The sequence below is a fragment of the Hemitrygon akajei genome, chromosome 15, assembly GCF_048418815.1.
Source record: "Hemitrygon akajei chromosome 15, sHemAka1.3, whole genome shotgun sequence".
NCBI lineage: Eukaryota > Metazoa > Chordata > Chondrichthyes > Myliobatiformes > Dasyatidae > Hemitrygon > Hemitrygon akajei.
Window position 1 is genome coordinate 56,733,935 of NC_133138.1, and position 27,133 is coordinate 56,761,067.

At 39.6% G+C, this 27,133-nt stretch overlaps 1 protein-coding gene across 2 annotated transcripts; it reads left to right on the plus strand.

Moving 5' to 3' along the window:
- The first annotated feature begins 27 nt into the window (after positions 1-27).
- On the plus strand, positions 28-24,703 carry cltb (clathrin, light chain B). 2 transcript variants are annotated; one of them, XM_073067611.1, is made up of 6 exons: positions 28-285; positions 9,712-9,758; positions 10,858-10,975; positions 17,725-17,836; positions 19,480-19,533; positions 24,148-24,703. In XM_073067611.1, the coding sequence occupies exons 1-6, from the start codon at positions 96-98 to the stop codon at positions 24,317-24,319; spliced, it is 693 nt and encodes a 230-aa protein (XP_072923712.1). In that variant the 5' UTR covers positions 28-95; the 3' UTR covers positions 24,320-24,703. The 2 variants fall into 2 exon arrangements, with proteins under 2 accessions (XP_072923712.1, XP_072923714.1); XM_073067613.1 differs by lacking the exon at positions 19,480-19,533 and having other exon boundaries at positions 30-285.
- The last annotated feature ends 2,430 nt before the right edge of the window (positions 24,704-27,133 follow it).

Sequence of the window (27,133 nt, forward strand, 5' to 3'; positions counted from 1 at the left end):
GAAGGGGGAATAAAGGTGACGTCAGGTAGCTGGAGTATCTTCCGGTGTGTCGTGGCTCGCTTCCGGTTTCGCACAGTGTCAAGAGCCCGCTGAAGATGGCTGAGGACTTTGGTTTCTTTTCTTCCGACAACGGTACTACAGGCAGCGCCGAGGAGGACCCGGCCGCCGCCTTCCTTGCGCAGCAGGAAAGCGAGATTGCCGGCATCGAGAATGACGAAGGGTTCAGTATCTTGGACGGGGGTGAAGTGCCGTCGGCCTTGCAGCCGCATTCGGACGATGTCGGAGGTGAGCGGGGCGCGGGAGGGCCTGCGGTGGAGTTGCCGCGACTCGTGTTCCAGCCTTGCTCTGGACAGTTGCACCTTGTTTCGCTGGTCCTTCCCTGAGGTGACGTGTTTAGCTGTTGCCATTTGTATTGGGTATCAGTGGATAGTGTTGTTGGTTGAATCCTGTTAAAAACTCCCGTCTCAGTCGGCAAGTAAGCGTCGTATTATTGAGATCGACTTCGGCTTCTCTCTCGGTGATTTGTAAGTTGAGCTCGGTAGCATTAAATATCGCAGCGTCATCGGTCGAGATGACATTGCTTACTCCGTAAAGGAGCTTGTGTTTCTGTGCCGCCTTCCTTACTTTCCGCTTTTGGCGTCGCTAGAGAGAAATTTCGTATTGTTAATCTGTCATTGAGTAGCTGGAAGAACAACTCTAGTGTTATCGTGTTTCCCGCGTACTGTCTCGAGAACTGCTACCGAATGTGCTGATGTTAAAGCTGTAGATTGTCTTTTCCGCTCCGATTTTTGAATGTGTTAATGTGATGCTTCGATTAGTTTTTTAATGTTTTCAAATGAAGTGCATTTTTTTTTGCATCGACTTGTCTGAATTTTGGGTTCAGTGCGCAGCTGAACCCCGAGAGCTTAATTCACCATTTTAATAAGTTGCATTATAAATGTTATCGGGTCTCTGTGTTCGTATTGTTCTGCCACCAATATTAATATCTCGTGCCTTTAGACAAGTGAGTTTCAAATCTCTAGACATTTTTCATGTAATGTTTTAATACTGAGTTCTGGGCCACATTATACATGGGATGCATTATAATTTGCCTGTTTAAGATTGAAATGTTTGTATCTGCTTAATATAGTTGATTGCTTCCATGTTTCACTTCAACTGTTATACGAAGGATGAAGTTTGACATTATTCGTTTGTGTGCAGGGTAACTCAGCAGTCACAGGAAAACTGTTATTTAACTGTCCAATTGGTGCACCACTGATTTGTTGCCCTTCCACTGGTTTAAATCAGTTGTCACCAGTACAGACTGAGCAAGATGTATTCTTCTACACTGAGGGCAGATTATTCATTTAGACAGTAAGGCAGTCAGGAATGGCAAATTCAGCTATAGTAACTATCAATGGCAGAACTGGTTTCACTTTTCTAAGCTCTTCCTATTAAGTCTGGTTTGACACTTAATTTATTTTGAAAAGTTGAGTATACAGCAAAAGAAAGCCCAAGCTTATGAATTTTAATTTGTCCTAGAGCTTACTTACCAATAGAATAAGCTAAATGTACTATATTTCACTGAGATAATCATTAACTTTGACACTTAATTCCATGCTTTCCTTCATCTTCTACTTTGGATATTTCACTGAACTAACCTTGACACTGCATTAGTGTGCTATTCCTGATTGTACAGCAAGGAGAGTGGTTGGCCTATGACACTGTTCAAAATGCGTAATTCAACAGAAAGGAGACACCTAGTCATGTGCTCCTCCTTCCACGCACTGTCCCCTTTTCTCTCCCACCCTCCCCACAGCACTTAAAAGAAATGCTAAATAAAAACTGGCCTTAAATTCTGGTTTGGTGTATTTTGTTTTAGCATTGTTTTTGCATTCTGTTTTGCACATTGAGGATTATGTTAATACAGATTGTTTATATTCTAATGTTCTGATCAGCTTTATAACTGGGTAGGTTACAATTTTCAGTTTGCTGAACAAGCAATTACCGGTAACACTCTAGTTTGAGACTGTTTTAATGTTTAGACTTTGTGCCCTGAAATTGGTACAGCTTACCAGCAAAGTACAGCATATTAAATAGTATATTTTCCTGAAGTGATTCACTGCTGGTGTTAAAATAAACCTATCAATTTCTCATCTTTGTCAAATTGGAACTATAAACTGTTATCACAGCGAAGGGCTGTTTTGACTCTTTAGCCCTCTTGTTCTGTCTCCCTCCAGCTTCACCTGATATGCAGTCTCATGGGGATAACATCATAAGATGGAGTACTGATCTTGTCAAATGATATGTCTAATAGAACTTAAAATGTATGTAATACCTTATTTAAGTCCCTTTTCATCTGCCTCATTAAGCGATTGACGATCTTCAAGACCATACCGACAAGTATTGAAGTTGTTGCAAATAGTAAGTGGTTACTGCATGAGAAAGGAGATTTTGCTAGTGCTACATTTCAATGTAAAATCAATCAATTCATGGCCAATCGTTTGTACTTTCCATGTTACCTTGCAGTTTTCCTTTATGTTCTTCAGCACTTGGCACTGCAGATGAATCTGCCTTTGTTAATGTTATCTTAGGATAGATATCGAAAAACATTAGAATAGTTAAGTTCCTCAGGGCTAGGGTGGGATATACGTCAGGTTAGTGTGGGAAGCAAGTGAAGAGATAACCATGCATCCTCACTGACCTCTGGAGTAGTACTGGGTAAGGTAGCGGCACACTCAGATGCAGCAGCCTCTACAGGGCCAGCCAAAGATAATTGTCTTTTTTACAATTGCAAGACTCTGCTGGACATGAAGAACTTTGAGTACTGCACGCTTGTTCCATCAGCGAGTTGTTCTTTGGTGGAGGAGCTGAACTTGGTGTGGATCGTGTTGCTTGCTGCCTCAGAGAGGCGTCAGAGTCTGTATGAAGGCAGAGTGCAGTCTTAGAGTGATTGTTTTTGTTTTTCTTGTGATCACAAGACCCTGTTGAACACTGGTAATGTGGAATGCTACAAGTGTGATTCACTGGTTTAGTGGAGAGGCAGTGAAGCTGTGTGGCCTTGGTTGTAGTGTAGATTCGGCCTCATGCCATGATATCACTTGTTGCAGCAGTCCAGGAAAGATTATTACACCTGAGGCGGTGTGGTGCAACAGCCACACTGGTGTCTGTGCTGCTCTCCAGTATTCTCCGGTGCTCAGCAGAAAACAAGTTGATTGCATTCTCCTGAAGAGTGCTGTTGCCTTGGTCTTGCCACCAACATCTTTGTGTGTGTGTATGTTTACTGATTTCTTGTATGTGCTAAATGTGCTTTGTGCTGTGTGTGACTGTTGGTACTGTTTTGCAATTTGGTTCTGGAAGAACACTGTTTCACTTTACTGTGTTCATGGGTATTCATGTATGGTTGAATGACAGTTCAACTTGAAGGGCAGTAAATGTTCTTTTTAAGAAAGGGAGTAGGGATAACTGGGAATAGGTTAGTGTGTCTTGGTGGAAAATAATTGGGGAAGTTTCTTAGGATAGTCAGATTAGGAATAGTCGACATGGCTTTGTGAGAGGCAGGTCATGTCTCACAGCTTGATTGAATTCTGAGAGGATGTAACAAACCACATTGAAGGTAACACAGTGGGATATTATGTAAATGGATCATAGTAAGGCACTTGACAAGGTTTCCCATGTTAGGTTTATTCAGAAAGTCAAGAGGCCTGGGATCCAGGGAAATGTGGCTGCTTAGTTCAGAATTGGCTTGGTAGAGGGTGGTAGTAGATGGAGCACATTCTGCCTGGAGGTCTGTTCAGTGTTCTGCAGGGATTTTTTTTTGTGGTTTTTGTAAATGACTTTTGCTGAGGAACTGGAAGGGTGGGTTGGTAAGTTTGCAGATGGCACTAAGGTTGGTGGTGTTGTGGATAGTGTAGAAGGTTGTCTTAGGTTACAATGGGACATTGACAGGATGCAATGGAGCAGATGGAGTTCAACCTGGGAAAAGTATTAGGTGATTTTCTTTGAAAGGTCGAATCTGAAGGCAGCATACTGGGTTAATTGCAGCATTCTTAACAGCATAAAGAAACAGTGGGAACTTGGGGTCCACATCCATAGATCCTTCAAAGTTGGCAAATTGATAGGGTTATTAGGAAGTCATATGGTGTGTTCCCTTCAATAGGAGATTGAGTTCAAGAATTGCAAGGTAATGTTGCAGCCCTTAAAAACAAATCCTGGTTACACCAGACTTGGATTTTTATTCAGTTTTAGTCACTACATAGGAAGGGTGTAGATAGTTTAGAGAGAGAATGTGGGCTTCTAGCACTGTATCTAGCTCTAGTACAGCTACTCTAATTCTGAACACCAACCCCACTTAAAGCCAGCAATCCCATTAACCTGTTACACCTGTACACTAACTTCTGTGCTTTGGCATGAGGGTCCCCGAATCCTTTCTGCAGCTCTCTGCAATCTTTAACCCTGGATCTGCTGTCATTCTTAGGGCAATGGCCTTTTTTATGATCCTTGGTTCTAATCAGCTAATGGCATTGTTAAAGAGTGCAAAAATTTTGTTGGCACATGGTGTTCAGTGCCATCCTTAAATTCTTTAAAATCCCATCCAGAAAAAGATGCCAAACAATTATCTTTACTGCCAGATGAAGAAGCAAATGATTTTTAATGATGCAGGAGTGGTGAGAAGTTTTCACAACAAAATCTAGCTTAGTGCCAGCTAGACAGTTGCTAGAATAGGTGGCATTGCATGATAAGGTTTGAAATTCTTGCCTATCTGGTACACTAATCAGTATTTGGATAGTAAATGGTTATAATAACAATTTAGCAATCTTATTTTTCATAAACAAGATCTGGAAATCCAGAGCAACACAATGCTGCTGGAGCTCAGCAGGTCAGGCAGGATCAATATAAATGAATAAACAGTTGACATTTTGGACCATGACCCTTCATCAGGACGTGAAAGGAACGGTGAAGAAGCTAGAATAAGAAGATGCGGGGTGGGGAGGGGAGATGGAAGAGGAAGGAGGACAGGCCAGAAGGTGATAGGTGAATCTGGGTGGGTGGGGGGGGGGGGTGAAGAAAGAAGCTGGGAGGTGACGATTGGAAGAAGTAAAGGGCTTAGAGAAAGAATCTGATAGGAAGGGAATGTTGATCATAGGAGATGATGGGCAAGAGAAGAGGTAAAAGGTAAGAGTGGCAAAATAAAGGGGGGAGGGGATAAAGTTATCAGAAGTTGGAGCAATCAATGTTCATGCCATCAACTTGGAGACTGCCTGCATGGAATGAGGTGTTGCTTGTCTCAACCTGAGAGTAGCCTCAGAAGAGAAGGCAGAAGACCAACATGTTGGAATGGGGTTAGGAATTCAAATGATTGGCTATTGGAAATTTCACTTTTTGTGGCTGGAGCTGAGGTATCAATAGAGTGGTCCCCCAATCTACGTTGGGTCTCAGCAACATAGAGAAGACCACACTGCTTGCAGTAGATGACCCCAACAGATTTGCAGGTGAAGTGTTGCCTCACCGGAAAGACTGTTTGGGACCCTGGCTGGAGGTGAGGGAGAAGGTTCTCCTTCTGCTTGTAGGAACAGTGTCTGGAGGGAAATTAGTGGGGAGGATCAAGTGGACAAAGGAATCCTGGAGAGCCATCCCTGTGGAAAGCAGAGAGGGGTGGAGGTAAAGGTATTTGATGGTGGGGTCACATTGAAGAGGGCAGAGGTTACGGAGAACAATATATTGGATGCGGAGGGTCATAGGATAGTAGGTAAGGTCAAGAGGAACTCTATCTCTGTTAAGGTGACAGGAAGATGGGGTGAGCTTGGATGTACAAAAAAATCAAGGAGATAAAGTGGGAGGAGCCAAAAGAAATTGTTGAGGGTGAGGACCAGTTCCTTCCCAGGTGGATGAGGGTTATGGTGGAGGGGAACTGATTGGGTTTATTGTCAAGAAAGAAGCGGAGAGCTTTGAGTCCTTCTTGATGGGGGTGGGGTGGGGGGGGAATAGAAGTATACAAGTACAAGACATCCATGGTGAAAGTGAGGCATTAAGGACCAGGAAATTGTAAGTTGTTGAGATTGTAATTTCCGCCATCTTCATTAGGACCCAGCCACTGATCACATCTTTCCTTTCCCACCAACTCTTTAGGACTGGTTTGTCAAACACCTCAACTCCATCCACAAAAAGTGAATTTCCCAGTGTCCAACCATTTCTATTTCATATCTCCATTCTCTGCTGTCCTATCAGATTCCTTTCTCTCCAGCCTTTTCCACATCACCTCCCAGCTTCTAACTTTATTCTCCCTCCCCCACCCATCTGGGGCTTCACTTACCACGTACACAAGAGAGTCTGCTGATGTTAGAATTCTAAAGAAAGACACAAAATGTTGGAGGATTTCAGAAGGTCACACAGCATCTGTGGGGATTATTTTCTCAGTACTAAAAACTATCACTTTCTCGCTGGTGCTCCTTTCTTCCCGATAGCTTTATTTGGCTTTTCCCCCCTCCTTTCCCATTCTGGTGAAGGGCCTCGGCCCAAAACATTGTCTGCTTATTCATTTCCATTGATGCTGTCTGACCTGTTGAGCTCAGCCAGCATTTGTATGTTAATTTTCAATTTTTTAAAAAGATAGTCAATTTTGGATAGGTTTTCTAAAGTGCTTCATTTCAATCTCTTTTACTTTTCATGGTAAAACAGTGAATACACTCAAATAAGCAACAGGACTCCTTTTTCCTTTAACATCCATAATTGTTAATAATTCATTAATGAATAATTTCTGCTCAAAATTATGGCATATTGAGAGAACTTTGAGTTTAGGCGCTTGCTTTCAAAACGTTTGCCACCCTTGGCCTATACCATGTGTATTTGAGTACCTCTTGGATCTATATTCTTGGCTTCAAGAAAATTAAACCAGTTTTTCCTGTATATCCATATAATTAAAGCCTCAACTGGATTTGCTTGCTAGGCAATCAAGAAAATTTCATATGTTGGAAATCCTGAATTTAAAAAGTGCTGTGTCAACTTGGGTCAGGTAACATCAGTGGAAGAGAAACCATTAACCTTGTTTTTTGACTGTTCCATATCTGAAGCATTAGTGGTTCTTTCAAAAGATGCTGCCTGATCTGAATTTTTCCAGCATTGTTTTTGATCACTTTTGGTGACCTAATTTCTCATTTAGATTATAATCTTTTATATCTTAAAAGTACTATCTCAAGCAGGATTCATTAATTCAGTTGTAGCAAAACTATTTTTTGTTCATGATTTTGTTATTAATATTTAGGTCACGTATGTTTATAAACCACTTTCTCAACCTGTCCTGTCTTTACTAAACTCTCGTGTATATCAAAAGTGTATAATCTTCCACACATCCTTCAGAAAGTTAGGCATACATTTCACTCTTCAGTTTCTGACCTTGCACTGTCTAGCATTAACAAGTAATATCATGCTTGTCTTCTGCTGATATTGGTAAGGCTTTACATTGGGGATTACAGTCGGCCATCCTTATCCGCGAATTCAACCAACCGTGAATCGTGAAAACACGGAAGTGCTCTTCCAGCACTTGTTGTTCGAGCATGTGCAGACTATTTCTCTTGTCATTATTCCCTAAAGAATGCAGTATAACAACCATTTTACACCGCATTTACATTGTATTAGGTATTGTAAGTAATCTAGAGATGATTTAAAGTATACAGGAGGATGTGCATGGGTTATCGTGAATCGGGATTGAAAAAAATCGGAAGTTCTCTTATTAAGTAAATCGGAACAGGTACATCTGGTATAATTTAGTGTCAGTCAAACGTTTGTCTTAGTATATAGTATATTACCTTTCTATGCATATAAAACACTTAAGAATGTATGTTTCAGTGCCGGGCTCGGGAACGGAAGTTCTTGGGATTTGGGGCAGACCACTTCTGAGCACACTCTCCACCGTTCCAGGTTGATGTGGAGGATCAAAAACCCAAAACCCAATAATTAAACCACTGCGTTGCTTAGTAATAATTGTAGCTTTCAACGGGGCAGAACCTTTCTCCATTTATTCTTTAAAATTGTTCCGATAATTGACCGACGTAGCCTAACGCTTTTCCAATGACCGACGGCGTTTCACCTCTTTCGAATCGCTTTATTATTTCCTCTTTATTTTCAATCGTGATTATTTTCGCGAACAGAAACACTGCGGATTCAAATCTCTGCCGCCGGGTCTGAATGTCCACCACACTGAGACAGGTTTTTAAATAAGGTCTGGGGTTCCGCTGGGTCCTAAGGTCCACCACATTGAAACAGGTTGAATAAGGGACTTGAGCATCTGCGAATTTTGGTATCCGCAAGGGGTCCCTGAACCAATCCCCTGCGGATAAGGAGGGCCGACTGTATTGAGCAGAAATTTGGGTGCTTCCTGTACCATCATTCCGCCCTCCACCCAATCCAGTGGAGTACAGGAGGTTTTAGCAGTTTTGGTGTCTTCCAAATGTTCGTTTATGTTTTGGCTTCATCTGCTGTCTGTCAATGATTATTAAACTGCGTTTTTTGATATCAAAGCTATTGAATTATATTAAACATTTAAAATTAAAGCTATCTGTGGCAAAACACTACAAACCTGAGTCTTTTACAGATATATTCTGTGCCTTGTGTTGGCTGAGCTTTTTGTCAAAGTAAAATATCTGCATCTTTCAAACTGAATCTTTGGTTTCAGGCCCTCTTTTCTTTTTGAATATTTTAAATCATGTTTTTCTTTCATCAAAATCTTGTGCTTCTCTAGCTTTACACCCCATGTTTGTAAACTTCATCCAAAATTCAGGAATTGCATTTAGAAAGGTGTCTTCTGGGGCTTATGAATCACTGGAGAGCTGAATCATGAATATATTCATGATGAATACACTTTGGGTTGATTTTTTTCCTTATTCAACCTTTATTTTCTCAAGTACTCTTTACTCAGTTTGGGCATATTTCTTCCAAGGCAAAATATTCCCCAAAATGAATATTCTTTAATGTCCTACAATAAGCCAAGCCATTAATTTATCTAACTTCAACAATACTTCTGCAGCCTAAAGGTTTTTGCCACAGGCTGTTCATACTCTATTTAGACACTACTGACATCCTTGAGATTTCAACAATGTCATAGAAGCTGGGGAGAAGGACGTTCAAGGTAAAATGTATGAAACTAGCAAAGGTCAAAATGCTGTCAAACCTTACACTTGTACATGTTATGACCTCAGAATGAAATGTAGCACTGTCTTAAATAATTTATAGGACATCTTGATGACATGGTGTATATTGCATCAGTTTGAATTGTGTTCTGGTGTTGTTTCCTCTTGCTGTTTGTATCTGTTTGCTCAGTGCAAAACATCAAAAATCATCCTGATTTCAGATTTCAATTCTATTGTAGACTGCTTGCTCTCTGCAGGAGAGACAACAGCTTATTTATGTATATCCTTAGGCTTTAATTTGCATAAGTTTAATTTGCAAATGAGCATTGAAATATTTGGGTCAATACTGGCTGGTATCTTTTGGGCAGGGATTTTACAGTAGAACAGTGTCTGACAGACTGTTTGTCATGTCTATACTTGTGTAAATCAGTGACAAGGATGCTTGCACTCTAATTATGTTGGCACATTCACTGAAATTGAATGGCATGATGTTAAAATGCAATGCAACAAGGCTGAAAAAGATTGAGACTTGGCTAATCAGGTCAAATCATAAATGTTGAAGATGCAATGTAATGTTTAATGATCAACACTATTTTTTTCCCCACAGATGGTTTTAAAGATGAATTAGCTGCAGTTAATGGAGACGTATACCAGGTTAGTATGGAAAATTGCAGTAATTTCAATGTGCAGAATCTGCTCAACAGGCTATGCAGATGTGCAGAAATAGTGCCTGCATTCATTTGAATAGAAGTTTGTTCAAGTAATCTAATCCTTTTCCTTTTAATACCTGACATGTTCTTTATTTGAATTATTTCAGCATGTTCTAATTTTGGATGAATTTTAAAGTGATTTGGCAACAGTTTGGCAGCATTTTATACATGGGGGGGGGGGGGGGTTACTACCTCTATCACTGTGAAGGGATTTATGCAATTGAAGTCCTGATGCTATGCAGCCCTGGGAGCGTGAATGGATGCTGGGTGATTTAAAACATGCTAATATAGCACCATGGGTCAGCACTGTTAAGCAAAATTAGGACAATTACATTGGATTCCAGGGTATGGGCCTTACTGTACTGTAATGATTTGAAGTGAACCAGGGCTTCCCTGCTGAGATTTTTGAATCTTGTCTCAATTCTGTTCCAATTGTGAAGCTTGCTTTTCAGAGCAAGATTTTTAAATGTGGCTCCCAAAGCTTTGCCTGAAAGCAGAAACAATTAGAAATTCGGTTAAAATGTTTTTTAACTGATCAGGGAAGTACTCTGCACTTTAATGAATGGAATTATTTTGCACTATACTGTTGCTACAAAACAATTTTCATGACAATAATAAATCCTGATACCTGATTTGCCATAAAGCATGGGAAGAGTGGGCCACAGTTTGTTGCTTGTTCTGAATGTTAATTGCAAGTTAAAAATCATTAATATAACCTTGAATTTTTCTGAAGTGATAGTGATGTGACAAATCATTGGATAGTGATGTCACAAATCACTTAATTTAACACTAGTGGTTTTGGTATTTTCATGCCTCAGACTTAATGGTGTAGTATATGGTGAACTATAATTTAGTGGAGGAAACTCATTTAAACTCCAATGAAGAAAATAAAATCTTTGATTGCACCTATCAAAATGCTCTGGGTACTAATCATACTTAAACTTAATCTAACGATGAAAAACTTAGCAGAATTGACCATATTGTACATTTAAGCAGGCTCATCAATAAAAATTGAGTCGTACTTGTGTAATCTGCTATTACAGGAATCAAATGGTCCAAATGACAGTTATGCAGCAATAGCTCGGGCAGATCGCTTGAGTCAGGAACCAGAAAGCATTCGAAAGTGGAGAGAAGAACAGATAACTCGTCTCGAAAATCTTGGTAAGTACCTTGTATGCATGTTTGTAAACTTGAAAACCAAATGCTTTGCCCCAAATGAAAATGTGAACTAATCCTGTGCAACAGAAGAACTAAAAGCATCTGTTTGTTTTCTACATTTGCTTCCAAGTGGAAGATCAATGTTTTATGAGAATCTTGTACTTAAAGTATTGCTTTTTAAGGATTGTTGTTTCAATGGAAAAGAAATTTGTGTACACACTAAAGAGCATTTGTCTGTTAAGTTAGAGTGCCTTGAAAAATTATTCAGGCCCCACTATCTTCATTTTACTGTCTCATTTTTCTAAATTTAAAATGTGTTGAATTGAGATTTGCTGAGCTAATCTACAAAACATTGGGCATCATGTCAAATCAAAATAAATCAAAGCCTGTCAAAAATTTAAAATTTGGAAACCAAAATTAGGGCTGGAAAATGCATTCATCCCCTTTGTAATTACTACGCTAACTTTACTCAGTAGCAATATATTACCTTACCAACTCACCCACTTTGTTGATGGAGAAAATTGGAGGATCACCTGTTTTCAAGTAATTCATAAAAATGCTCTAAATAACCCTCCACCCTGCTTATGGCAAGCCAAGTCAAAATGAAGACAAAAGACCATTCAAGACTAGTCAGTAAAATGATAATAGAGAAGAACAAATCTGGGGAAGGGTACAAGATTATCTCAAAGGCATTGAATCATGCCTCTGAGCTCAGTGCAGTCCATTGTAAAAATAAAAGAAAGTGGGGGAAAAAAAAATGAAACCTGAGTCACACTGCCTAGGTCAGGTCACCCCTAAACTTAGTCGCCGGAAAAGAATGGCACTTATAAGAGAAGCTACTGTGATGCCAACAGAAACTGAGTGAGCTCCAGATGTCAGTAGCTGCAACTGGAGATGAAGATCATGGTTCCACCCTTGCATAAAATGGGTATTCATTGTAGAGTGGCAAGGAAGAAGCCCTGGTTTAAAAAAAAAACACATTTCCTTGCTCATAAAGACTTTGCAAAGTGTCACTTTGAAGATACTGTAAATATGTGCAAGAAGGTCTTGTAGTCAGATGAGACTAAAGTGGAACTTTTTGGCCTCAATACTGAACAGTATGTGTGGTGTAAATCTAATACAGCCAGCTAATACCATCCCTACTGTGAAGTATAATGGAAGTAGCATCATGTTATGGGAATGCTTTTTCAGCAGCAGGGACTGGATTGACGGGAAGATGAATGCTGCAAAACAGAGATCCTAGATGAGGACTTGCTAGCCTCTGCCAGAAAGCTTAACCTTGGGAGGAAGTTTGTCTTTCAGCAGGACAACAATCCAAAGCACACTGCCAAAGCCACCATGGAGTGGCTTCAAATGAAAAAAATTGATGTCCTAAGTGGCCAATCATAGTCCTGAACTTAACCCAATCTAACATCTCTGGCAAGCCCTCTAGATACACATACCAATCCTCAAAGGGATCAGAAGCAGAGAGAGTGAGCAGTTTCAAGTTCCTGGGTGTCAAGATCTGAGGATCTAACCTGCTCTCAATAATCAATGCAGTTATACAGAAGGCAAGACAGCGACTATACTTCATTAGGAGTTTGAAGAGATTTGGCATGTCAACAAGTACGCTCAAACTTCTTTTGATCTACCGTGGAGAGCATTCTGACAAGCTGCATCACTGTCTGGTATGGAGGGTGGGGGGGGCTACTGCACAGGACTGAAAGGAGCTGCAGAAGGTAGTCAGGTCCATCTTGTACTAGCCTACAAAGTTCTAAGGACATCTTCAAGGAGCGGTGTCTCAGAAAGGTAGCATCCATTATTAAAGAACTCCAGCACCCTGAGCATGCCCTTTTCTCACTTACCATCAGGTAGGAATCCTGAAGGCACACACACAGCGATTCAGGAACAGCTTCTTCCCCTCTTCCATCCGGTTCCTAAATGGATATTAAACCCTTTGGACACTACCTCACTTTTTAATATACTGTATTTCTGTTTTTGCAAGTTTTTTAAAATCTGTTCAATATATGTATACTGTAATTGATTTATATTATTTTTATTTTAGTATTTTGTTCTCTTCTATATTATGCATTCCATTGAACTGTTGCTGCTAAGTTAACAAGTTTCACATCACATGCCAGTGATAATAAACCTGATTCTGATTGCTGTCCACCACCAAGGAGGCATGGACAAACCTTGCTCCATCATGTTGTGTAAAACTAATAGAAACTTATCCAGAAAGAAAAAAACTGTAATAGCTGCAAGAGGTAGTTGAATTAAGGACTGGAGAAAAAAGGGATGAATACTGCTGGCATATCAGTTTTTGAATTTTTAGTTTTTCATGCTTCATAAATTTTCTCTGCTTTTAGTGTTTGGGGGGGGGGGGGGAAGGAGTGAGCATGTAATTCACAAATAAATTCTCAGTTAATTTTATCAAAAATCCCTGGTTCTAATACTCATTTATAAATGTGAACGAGGGGTTGTGGACTGTATACTTTTACAAAGCACCGTAGATGATTGCACAAAACACTTTGCCCTTTGTTTCGGTTGATTGCACAAGCTTGGTGTACTTGGCTAAATCATTTACAGTAACACACAAAATGCTGGAGGAACTTGGCAGGTCAGTCATCTATGGAAAAGAATAGGATTGACATTTTAGGCTGAGACCTTTCAGAACTGGAAAGGAAGGGGGAAGAAGTCAGAATAAATGTGGGAGAGGGGAAGAAGTGCAAGCTAGGATTGCTAGGGGGTGGGAACCAAACTGAAGAGACGGAGGAAGAGGCATTTGGCTCACAAATAGAGAAAGCTTGGAGACAGTGTGAGAGGGGGGATAGGCAAGTGATTGAGAAGGGATGCACTCAGACCGATGGCTTGAGGTGTGTCTATTTTAATGCAAGGAGTATTATAAATAAAGTGGATGAGCTTAGAATGTGGATCAGTACTTGGAGCTATGATGTTATGGCCATTACACAGACTGGGATGGCTCAGGGGCAGGAACTGTTATTTTGAGTGCCAGGCTTTGGATGTTTCAGAAGGGATGTTGGGGGTGGTGGGGGGGTGACACTGTTGATCATAGATAGTGTCACGGCTGTAGAAAAGGAGGAAGACATGGAGGAATTGTCTACGGAGTCTCTGTGGGTGAAAGTTAGGACCAGGAAGGGGTCAATAACTCTACTGGGTGTTTTTTACAGACCACCCAATAGTAACAGGGACATTGAGGAGCAGATAGAAAGACAAATTCTTGAAAAGTGTGATAATAACAGGGTTGTCGTGGTGGGAAATTTTAGTTTCCCAATTATCGATTGGCATGTTCCTAGAGCGAGGGGTTTAGATGGGGTGCAGTTTGTTAGGTGTGTTAAGAAGGTTTCTTGACACAATATGTAGATAAGCTTACAAGAGGAGAGGCTGTACTTGATCTGGTATTGGGAAATGAATCTGGTCAGGTGTCAAATCTCTCAGTGGGAGAGCATTTTGGAGATGGTGATCACAACTCTATCTCCTTTACCATAGCATTGGAGAAGGGTAGGAACAGACAAGTTAGGAAAGCGTTTAATTGGAGTAAGGGGAAATGTGAGGCTCTCAGGCAGGAACTTGAAGCATGAATTGGAAACAGATGATCTTAAGGAAATGTACAGAAGAAATGTGGCAAATGTTCAGGGGATATTTGCATGGAGTTCTGTATAGGTACATTCCAATGAGACAGGGAAAGGATGGTGTACAAAGGCTGTTGTAAATCTAGTCAAGAAGAAAAGAAGAGCTTACGAAAGGTTCAAAAACGAGGCAATGATAGAGATCTAGAAGATTATAAGGCTAGCAGGAACTAGTTCAAGAAAGAAATTAGGAGAGCCAAAAAGGGCCATGAGAAGTCCTTGGCAGACACGATTAAGGAAAACCCCAAGGCATTCTACAAGTATGTGAAGAGCAAGAGGATAAGATGTGAGCGAATAGGACCAATCAAGTGTGACAATGGAAAAGTGTGTATGGAACCAGAGGAGATAGCAGAGATACTTAATGAGTACGTTGCTTCAGTATTCATCAAGGAAAAGGATCTTGGTGATTGTAGGGCTGACTTACAGCAGACTGAAAATCCTGAGCATGTAGATATTAAGACAGGATGTGCAGGAGCTTTTGGAAGGCATCAATTTGGATAAGTTATTGGGACTGGATGAGATGTACCCCAGTCTACTCCGGGAGGTGAGGGAGGAAATTGCTGAGCCTCTGGTGATGATCTTTGCATCATCAATGGGGACGGGAGAGGTTCCGGAGGATTGGAGGGTTGCAGATGTTGTTCCATTATTCAAGAAAGGGAGTAGAGATATCCCAGGAAATTATAGACCAGTGAGTCTTAGTTCAGTGGTTGGTAAGTTGATGTTGAACATCCTGAGTGGCAGGATTTAAGAACATTTGGAGAGGCATAATTTGATTAGGAATAATCAGCATGGCTTTGTCTGAGGCAGGTCATGCCTTATGAGCCTGATTCAATTCTTTTGAGGATGTGACTAAACACATTGATGGTAGAGCAGTAGATGTAGTGAATACAGATTTCAGCAAGGCATTTGACAAGGTACATGCAAGACTTATTGAGAAAATAAGGAGGCATGGGGTCCAAGGGGAAATTGCTTTGTGGATCCAGAACTGGCTTGCCCACAGAAGGCAAAGAGTGGTTGTGGACGGGTCATATTTTGCATGGAGGTTGGTCAGCAGTGGTGTGCCTCAGGGATCTGTTCTGGGAGCCCTGCTCTTCATGATTTTTATAAATGACCTGGATGAAGAAGTGAAGGGATGGGTTAGTAAATTTGCTGATGACACAAAGGTTGGGGGGGTGTTGTGGATAGTGTGGAGGGCTGTCAGAAGTTACAGCAGGACATTGATAGGATGGAAAGCTGGGCTGAGAAGTGGCAGATGGAGTTCAACCCAAATAAGTCTGAGGTGATTCATTTTGGTAGGTCAAATATGATGACAGAATATAGTATTAATGGTAAGACTCTTGGCAGTGTGGAGGATCAGAGGGATCTTTGGGTCCGAGTCCATAGGACGCGCAAAGCAGCTGCGCAGGTTGACTCTGTGATTAAGAAGGCATACAGTGCATTGGCCTTCATCAATTGTGGGATTGAGTTTAGGAGCTGAGAGGGAATGTTGCAGCTATGTAGGACCCTGGTCAGACCCCACTTGGAATACTGTGCTCTGTTTTGGTCGCCTCACTACAGGAAGGATGTGGAAGCCATAGAAAGAGTGCAGAGGAGATTTATAAGGATGTTGCCTGGATTGGGGAGCATGCCTTGTGAGAATAGGTTGAGTGAACTTGACGTTTTCTCCTTGGAGTGATGGAGGATGAGAGGTGACCTGATAGAGGTGTATAAGATGATGAGAGGCATTGATCGTGTGGATAGTCAGAGGCTTTTTCCCAGGGTGGAAATGGATAATATGAGAGGGCACAGTTTTAAGGCGCTTGGAAGTAGGTACAGAGGAGATATCAGGGGTAAGTTTTTTACGCAGAGAGTGGTGAGTGTGTGGAATAGGCTGCAGGCGAAGGTGGTGGAGGTGGATATGATCAGGTCTTTTGAGTGACTCCTGGACAGGTATATGGAACTCAGAAAAATAGAGGGCTATGTGTAATCCTAGATAATTTCTCAGGTAAGGACATGTTCAGCACAACTTAAATAGGCCGAAGGGCCTGTATAGTGCTGTAGGTTTTCTATGTTTAGAATGTGATGGATAAAATCAGGTGAAGGGGAACGTATGTGGGTAAATCATTAACAATTTTATCTGAATGTTGCTTCCAATATTCAAATCTTAGTTTGCCCTGGTTTAGGCTTGACCACGTAGAGTGCTTGACTTATGAGAACTGAGTCTTGAATGTAACTAAGCCAGTTTTGAATCGCTATATAAAGTGCTCTGGAAGTATTCAAGTCATTATATCAGATTTACTGAATGATAAGGTATTTCACTTTAAGCTTCGTTGGCAGTAGGCTGTCCTGCTCATGCACGTTGATTGTCATCTTGGGTTTGTCTCAGAAGTGAAACCTATTTGGAACATGGCAAAATTCATTTTGCATTCACTGTTCACAAGCTACCAATCAACTTGTGCTCCTGGCAGCCAAAACTGAATTGCTGATTAGTAACTACACGAGTTTTGGGTCTGCTTTTTGTGTAAGCATTCAGTAACTGTGCTTCTGCCTCTGCTTTTCAAGTTAGTGAATTCTATCCCCATTGCTCCAGAATATTTTCTTCCTTCTGTTCTTTCAGCTTGCTTTACCAACATAGTCTGGGCCTCCTCTATTCATCTCAAGTGATCTCTCTTCAGTCTTTATACTTCAAATAAAGCAGTCTCAGCATAGTTATTGATCTTATTGTCCCATTTCTGTCAAACTTGCTGAAATCCCTCTGAACTTTATTTGAAAAATAGTTACCACTTGCTATCTTGCTGTGGTCTAGATGTTTTTCTTTTTGTGAATCACTCTGCTAATTTGGCATTTTAGGTAAACTTCTGAATCAGTTTGAGTTGAAGTACTTATTACACAAGTAACTGTGCTAAATCCACCAAACTCCTTTGCATGCATTCTGCAGTTAACATAACTCATTGGTCCTTTGCAATCCTACAGAGCATTTTTAATTTGCCATCTTTTCATGGATCTCATAAAAATCAGACACCCTACTAAAGTAACAAAATGAAACCTAAGAAAAACTTGAGTTTCAAATGGAGCAAGTGTAATCCATTGGTTTTTCAAGTATTTGTAGCTTTATCAAGTCTGTAACAATAATTTCTTTATCAGATGCTGCTTCTCGAAAAGCAGAAATGGAATGGAAAGAGAAGGCAAAAAAGGAACTGGAAGAGTGGTATATTCGGCAGAATGAGCAATTGGAGAAAATCAAGAAAAATAACAGGTATGACAATGTTTGAAGTTTATCTCTTGACCATAAAGTCCTAAATCGTGGAAATCTTGTGCTTGCTGTTATGGAGAGCTTTAGAATGCTTGATAATTTTAAATTCACAAGAGCATTGTAAAGTTATTAGTTATTCATTTTATGATTGCATAATTTTAAGGATAACACTGCAGTAAAGATAAATCTAGTTGTATTTTGTGATTCATTAGGGTTGGGATGAAGCATTTTGTGTTTAACTGGATTGTGTGAGGGATCCAACATTGAATTAAGATGCTACAAACTATTTCCATACAACACACATTTAGCTTGCTCTTCCTATCGCTGGTTATTTCGGGGAGGGGGAACATATTTGAACTATGGTTTTAATTTTCTTAGATTTCTTTTTTCATACAATGATGTGCTTTAAACAAATCAATTTAAATGTCTCCTGTTTACAATGTGATCAAGCCCATTTGTTTTGGTGAGAATTCATTTACAAAACAAGTGGCAATTGCTGAGGAACAGTTGATGTCTCCCGAGTTTAAAATCATATCTTTTTTATAACGAGCCATAACATAATTATAAAAATAATCTTAAGTATTGCACTTTGCATGTCAACTTAAATAAAATGCAATAAGTACTTGAGTGTAATTGAATATTATGCATGATCTTTAGCAACTGGATTTCTAATTCTTCTGTCTGAACTTGTTTATCCTCTGTTAAATTTGGTTTGATTAACTTAGATATTTGTAAACTGTATAAATTTTTAGTCTTAGTGGTGTCATCTTCAGTGGTTTATGCATTTCAAAGTTTAAGAGAAGGCATGAAATGCAAAGAAAGTGCTGGTTAAGCTTCAATTTTGGGCACCCCACTCCACTTTGGAGTATTTGAAGGCTGCAGATATTTTGCTTGTTGAAGTTGGGAGTGGACTAAATTAGATGGAATTGTTCTCCCAAAGAGCAGTGCAGAAGGATTGGTAACTAAAGGGCAGCCTTCTAAAGTGAAGAAAAGAGTGAGTGATTGGAGAGTTTTTTTAAAAGCAGCAAATTCTAATGTGGAATGCACTGCCTGAGTTTTGACATAAACATTTCAGGCAGGGGGTTTAATTGACTGTGTCAGATGGGTTCAGGAACGATATTGACACCTTTAATTGTGAGAAATTGAAACAAGTTTTGAAGGAATTTGATGCCCCAGAATCAGATTTTGCTGTCCTTATTGCAATTGTTTACTGCAGTATGCAGAAATGTTTTTTGTGTTAGGATTACTAGATGTACTAATATTGGGGAAAGTATATAATATTTTTATTTGGAGTATCACAGTTAAAAGACATGCTTGTAGCTTTGGAATGCAGAGATTTGAATGTTAGAGTATGACCACAGGATAGAGATTCATTTAAGTGAAAATCAAGTCCATACGTGTGACTATTGTAAAATTAGATTTGCTTTAGATTGCCCCAACAGTACTTTTCCACTTCAGGTTTGCAGTGGAAATTTTTTTTCTATTTTCCTAGCTTATTCCAGGCAAAGGTAAAATAATTACTAAAAATATTAACACTGTCCTTCCTCTTTTTATCCCTTTTTCTGCACCTACCTTTTACAACTTCTATGCTCCCTTTGCTGTTGATCTGCTGGTTCACTTTCTGGACTAACATGCATGTGCACTAGGATCGCTGATGAAGCTTTCTACAAACAGTCCTTCGCTGATGTGATAGGCTACGTGTATGTTGGCTATTTTCTTTTTAATTGCACATTAGCTGTAGAACACCTTTTCAGAATATTTACATATGAAATTTCAAATCTGAGTTAAGGTTAGTGCTTTGGGACTATCTTGTAATGTCTGATCTTTAGATTAGAACACTGGGCCAATCAATATTTGACAACCAAATAGTAATTTATTTAGCAATCTGATTATTCTGTAGCATTGTAACTTGTAACTTTGAGTGGAAGATGTTAAGACGTTTCCTGTTTTTGACTCTTAATAATCACTGCACCCTTCCGTCCTACCAGTGCCTTAAGCAGCTGTTCAGGTGAGACTAGACCATGTTTTGGAGCTAATATACCAATATCATTTAACCTATATGTAACTGCACAAATAAATCCATATTTTATATTGCTTCGTTATTAATGGATACTAGCTAATTTCTCCTTGTGTTCAGCATAGGCCATTACAGCAATATATGTGAATTTGGTTCAAATTGGGTTATAAAACTGCTGGAGGCACTCGACAGGTAACGCAGCATCTCTGGATGCAAAGGAATAAATTGGCATCTTGGTTCAAGACCCTGCATCAGGATGGGGTCCTGGAGGTACTGTACAAGCTGCAAGGCAAAACATTAGCTGTTCACAAACATTCCCCTCATTTGGAATGCTTGTGACATTAAAACTTGGACAGTAGTTTTTAGAGCACATGTTGTCTTTTGTTGCATTTAGTATTAGTTGTAGGTTGCTTGTTTCATATTTAAGTTTCAACTTCATTGCATTGTTTCCTTGATTCAATACATTTAATGAGAGCAATTCTTTTAATGTTGATCAAGGCGTTGATTTTATTTACTTTCATTTCACATCCACAACAAGCTTGTGTATACATGATGTTTAAAAATAAATAAATAAATCTTGCCATAAATTAAGACCCAAGTCTTCCCGATGATTGTACTTATCAATACTAGGCATTGTTTTTGCACCAATATAAAGCCTTGACTTGCTATAGGTTGGTTTTTGAGGTATTGGAAATCCAGATAAATGGCATGCTTTAAGTAAATATGAACTAAGAAAATTGGGAACTTTAAAGTACCGGTAGATGTATTTAAAATTGTGAAGCAGCAAAATGAAGTTTGAGGGATAACAATGATTATAGATTCACAAGTAAAACTATGATAAATACTCGTTGGTGAATGAAATCGTTGAAACTTTTAAATGAGTGATATAGAACAATAAAAGTAAGTGGACATAAGGGAACACAAAATCCTGGAGGAACTTTGGTCAGGCTGCGGCCATGGCCTTTCTTTAGGTTCTTGGCCTGAGATATTGACTACTCATTTCCATTGATACTGCTTGACCCGTGTTCCTCCAGTATTTTGTGTGTGTTGCTTTGGATTTCTAGCATTTGCAGAATTTCTCATGTTTATAATTTAGTGGAAATACAGGACTTAATTGCTACTTGTGTAGTGTTAGCACCACTGACGATGCATTTTTTAGTGGTATGATTTTCTATTAGTAGTGTTGATCATGGTTATTCAAGACATAGAAATTAAAAAATATCCATGAAAAATGTGTGCTCTTGTATTGCATTTTGTTTTAACTGTAGGATGACTTAAGAAATCAAGTCCAATATATGCACAAGTGGAAAGTATTCATTTTTGAGCTTTTTATTCTGGACTAAAGAATGTCCCATGATGGCAATATAAAATAAACATTAAGTCTACTATAATAAGAACTTGTAAAAAAATAGCTAAACCTTATAGAATTTATTTTGTAAGAGAAAGCAAACTGATATCTAATAACACACAAAATACAGGAGGAATTCAGCTAGTCAGGCAGCATCTATAGAGGGGAATATGCAGTCAATATTGAGCTGAGACTCATCAAGCCAGAAACTAAGACCCTTCATAAAGCAGAATCTGAAGGTGGGGAGGGAAAGGAGTGCAAGCTTTCAGGTGATGGGTGAAAGTGGGTGGGGGGGGGAATGAAGTAAGAAGCTGGAAGATGATCCTGTGGCGACCCACTTTCTGCGCAGGTGAACCGGCTCACAAGTAGCCAGTGCGCGGGGGGGAGACTTTGGTAATGCACCTCTGACGTCATTTCCGCCCGGAGAGGGTGGGCACTAGGGATTAAATGCCAGCGCTGCGAAGTTTGAATAAACTAGTCTCGAAACGACTTACCGACTGCGTGTCGTTATTTCAGCACTGTGTGTAGCACATCGCTACAATCCTACCTTTTGTGACAGACTGAGTGGAGGGGCTCAACAAAGCGGTCCCTTATCGAGGCAGGATCTCCCGGTGACCTCCCATTTTGATTTGACTTCCCATTCTAACATGTCTCAATTGCCACGATGAGGCCACACTTGGGTTGTAGTTACAACACCTCGTATTCCATCTGGATAATGTCCCATCTGATGGCATGAACATCAATTTTTCTCTCTGATAAATTCTCCCCCTCTCCTCTCTCTTCCATTTATCATTCTGGTTCCTCTCTCACCCTTCTCTTCTCACCTGCCCATCATCTCTTTGGTTCCTCTCTCTTTCCCTTTCCCCATGGTCTACTATCCTCTCCTGTCAGAATCCTTCCTCAGCCCTTCATCTCTTCCATCTCTCACCTCTCAGCTTCTTTCTTCATCCCTTTCCATCCACCCACCTTCATCCTCATCTGGTTTTATCTATCGCTTGTACTCACTCCCTCCCCACACTTATTCTGGCTTTTGCCCTTTTTTTTTATTAAGATACAGCATGGAGTAAGTCCTTCCAGCCCTTCAAGTTGTGCCGCCCAGTGACCCTGATTTTAACCCTAGCCTAATCACTGGACAGTTTAATATAATTAGTCTACCAACCAGTATGTTTTTGGATTGTGGGAGGAAGCTGGGGCATCTGAAGGCAGCCCAGGTAGTCATAGGGAGAATGTACTAACTCCTTGTAGACAGCGATGGGAATTGAACCTGGGTTGCTGATACTGTAAAGTGTAGTACTGTGCCACTGTAAAGCATGGTACTATGCTACTGTACTGATGAAGGATCTTGGCCTGAACTGTAGGCTGTTTATTCTCCTCCATAGATGCTGCCTGACTTGCTGAGTTACTCCAGCATTTTTGTGTTTTGCTCAACAGTTCCAGCATCTGCAATGTTTTTTGTTTATGAAATCTGCTAACTTGACGTTTCTCCGAATTTGCTCAATGCAGACATTCCCAGACAAGCTGTGGTCACGTGAAAGCCAAGAAACATCCATTGGTTACATTTAGTCCAATATCTGGTTCAATTTGGCTTTGTTGTCAACTATCAGACTGTCAAGCTTTGAATTTTAAATATTTATGAAGATACTTTTTAAAAAAAAAATCTGACAAGTCATCTCATTTCCTCATTTGTTAGTACATTGCAAGTTAGATTTACATGATCTGTTTGTGTGAAAAGATGTCTTAAACTTCATGGTTTGTTTCTGTTTTTCTGCAATTCTGCTTCTAATCTTAAATCTGTTTTTGGACACATCTAAGTTGATCTGTATCATCGTGATGAATGCAAAGGATATTTGGCTTTGATTTTCTGGAATAACAAGACTAATTTCTTTCAGAATTTGTTTGTTCTTTTGCTTACCTTTTAATTCAGAGCTATGAACTCTGCTGTATGCCTTTTCTAACTTATTTCTGTTTGTTTGGAAATCTAATGGAATGTTCAATCTTTCAAATTGGTAGCATTGTCACTAAAATGAGTATTCAATCCAAGGAATGGAATGTGTACCTTGGAAATTGTTTCCCTGGTAAAACAAAAGATAAAAATGAAAATTTGTCTATTCTAACTGCTCTAGGACCAACCTTTGAAGTAAAGTTCAAACTTGGACTGTGGATTTTGGCAAGTTTGTATGTTTGGCTGTATCTCTGAGAATTGCATGTAACCAATCACTCAGCCATTCAACATTTTTCTCATTCATCATTAGGTTGTAAATATGTTTTTCATCAAGTTTCTCTTTTGACAGCCATTCTTTCATTCACTTTCAATGAATTTTCATAGCAACAGGTGAAATGTAATTAAGAGATTGTGATCTTAAACAGCCAGATGTAGATGTTCATAGACTTGATTCACATATATTTTGGAACAGAAAAATCCTCGAGGCAAATAGGCTAAGAGCATGCTTATTGGATCAGCAAAGACTCTGTAAAACAAGGTAGAACCCTGGATTCTGCTCATTGATTTATTAGAAGAGGAGCAAGTTTAGTTATTTTATGGCTAAATATTAGTTCTGAGACATGCAGCCATCAAGATTCTGGATGCCATCCTTTACCTGATTATTCTAGATAGTTAATAGGGTTATTGCAAATGGCCTCCACCCTTTTCAGTAAAAGATGGGATCACTCTAACCTATCAACATCCAGTGAAGCACTGGGTTGGGGAAAAAAACTAATGTTAAGCTCAGCCACAAAGCTCCAAGTTATTTAATTTGTCTAAACTTGCTGTTGAATAGCTGCTTGGGGTACTGTGAAGTATTATTGCTCCTGTCTAAGCAATTGTGCCCCCATTAAAGACCTATAGAATAGTTAGTGGCAGTAGCTAAAATTTGCATCACTGGTATTTATAATTAAATTCTGTCATCAAATAACATGGTGCTGGATTCTCACCTTTGGCTATCATTTCAGAGCTGCAGAAGAGGCCTTTGTCCAGGACTCTGAAGAAGATACACCGGGAACGGAATGGGAGCGAGTAGCACGTCTTTGTGATTTCAATCCCAAAACCAGCAAGCAATCTAAGGATGTATCGCGTATGCGTTCTGTACTGATATCACTTAAGCAGTCACCATTAGTCCGCTAGACCAATGCGGCATGTGTGGGCTTTCCTGTTACTCTAATCGCGTCCTACAAAATTGATGGCCATTAGAATAGAAGGATGGGTGTTAGTCATTCCAGTTTGGACCAAACCAGTGTAAATTGCAAAATCTGAGTTCGATTATTTTCAGAACTGCGTGTGGTTTGTTGCCAATTTCTTGGGTTATTGGGCAAGCAGATAAAATGGTTGCTCTCATACACTCCTGATTCTCATTAATGTTTAACTTTCTCAATTATTGATATCCCTACACTGTCCTTGTGCTGCATCACATTATTTATGCATGAATTATGAGTGCAATCTATTGGCCCTTGTTTAAGAAAATCATGTTGACTACACTGTTATGCATTAAAGGTTAAATATTAAAACTTATTCAGTTTGTTCATACTATTATTAACTTGCACTTTTTATTCAAATGAACAATGATTTTAGCCTCATCCTATTATAGGTTGGTGAAAGAATAATTGGGTATGTTCAATGTATTGTGTGCAAAACCTTCAGCAATTTGTTTGTTGAGAGTGGACAGGAATACAGTTTTCTAGAGATTCTGTATCCTCCGGACTTCTGCTGTGCTCAAGCACTGAATGTTTTGATGATCATACTATTGTGTGCAATTACTGAGGATGACACTAATTTGAGTCTGCTTTAATCAAAGTCTGTCTTAAACTAAATTCAGAACTACCTTGCTAAGATTAATGAAACAAATGTCCTAGACTTCTCCATTCTACATTCACTACAGATGGTTTATGCATTTCTTGCTACCAAGATGAAGTGGCTTCTTCAAATATATTTTCTGTGGGTTATAATTGAGTTTTTACTTGAGTTTCAGATTAGTTTTTAATTTCTGCTTTTTCATTTAGATGTGCAATTCTTACACAATTTTTTAGGTTGAACATGATCAAAGATTACTCCATGTAATTATTTCCAAAGAACTACACCTTTATAAGAAAGTGATAAGCATGTGGAGTACTTTGTTACCTGGATAAAAGGATTTAAGAGCTATTTCCTTTGAATTTCGGTTATCATTTAAGGTTCCATAGTATCGATAGGAGTGAGTAGTATGTGGAAGGAGTCTTTCTGCTGTTTGCAGAATTTTGGGACCAGGCTTAATATATGAAATTGTATCAGAAATTGTTTTGTAAAAAGTGTTATCCAAGTAATATTTTTCTCAGTACAAGCTTACCTCTGTGGAAGATCCTACAATTGAGATTGTCAAACAATCTGAAGATCAGGATGTTCATTAGCTGACTGCTATCATGAGTTGAAAGATTGCGGGATCAGCAAAATCCCTTGGTGATCATTGTATGCTGTGAGGAAACAGACATTGAATTGGGGTAGGGACTTGATGTACTATCTAGTTTGGGATTAATGAATAAAGGCTACATCTATCCAATGAAATTTACTGCTGTTTTGAATGATCTAGTTAACTGTAGATGAAAATATTTTTTGTACAAAGGTTTGTATCAAAAAAAATCCCCAGTTAAATCATCACCAGACATTTTAAATCAACTATGTTGTGTTGGCTATTTCCTATTCACAATCTGCTTGACCTATAATGCAAGGATATCATGCTGAGGGTTTACAAGGCATTGGTCAGACCACATTTACAATATTGTGAGCAGTTTTGGCCTCCATATCCAAGAAAGGATGTGGCATTGGGGAGAGAGAAGGTAGACCGGAGGACATTCACAAGAATGATACTGGGAATGAAAGGGTTAATGCATGAGGAGCACTTGATGGCTCTGATGCTGTATTCTGACTTTATAAGAAATGGTGGAGGGGGGTGCAAAATCTCTTTGAAACCTGCAGAATACTGAAAGGCCTACATAAAGTGGACATGGTGAGGATGTTTATAATAGTGGGAAGGTTTAGGACCAGTGTGCATGGCTTCAATACAAGGATGTTCATTTAGAACAGATGAGGAATTTCTTCAGCTGGTGAATCTATGGAATTCATTGCTGCAGATGGCTGTGGTGGAAGCCAAGTCATTGGGTATATCTAAAGCAGAAGTTAATTGGTTCTTGATTAGTTAGGGTGTCAGATTATAGAAGGCAGAAGAATGGGGGTTGAAAGGGAAAATAAATCTGCTATGGTTGAAATGCTGAGCAGATTCAATGGGTCAAATGGCCTAATTTTATACATGTCTTGTGGTTTTATGGACATTTCAAATGAATTAAGTGTGGCAATTTCTTGCAATGACTGCCTGGCACCTGGCATGCCAATTTTGTGCATTTGCTTCACTTCACATTTGAGATGTGACTAGTTAGATGTTATTTCAAACATGTTTCAGAAAATTATCAAACTAAATTAAAGCTGCCAACAGTCTTCATGCAAATTGGTGCCGGGATTCAACATTTTCTAATTGAACATTTTCTTACAAACATGAAAAAATCTGTAGATGCCAGAAATCCAAAGCAATTCAAAATACTGGAAGAACTCAACAGACCGGGCAGTATCTGTGGATGGGAATAAACGGTTGACGTTTCAGGCAGAGACCCTTCATCAGGACTGGAAAGGAAGGTGTGTGGGGGGTGGGGAAAGAAGTCTGAGGTGAAGTGAAGAACTGGGACATTGGTGAAAGATAAAGGGCTGGAAGGAGAATCTGTTAGAGGACAGAAGACCGTAGAAGAATGGGAAGAGGGAGGTGATGGACAGGTAAGGAGATGAGGTGAGAGGGGAATGGGTAACGGTGAGGGGGGGGGGGCATTACCAGAAGTTTGAGAAATCACTGTTCATGCCATCAGGTTGGAGGCTACCCAGGCGGAATATGTGTTGTTCCTCCATTCTGAGTGTGGCCTCATC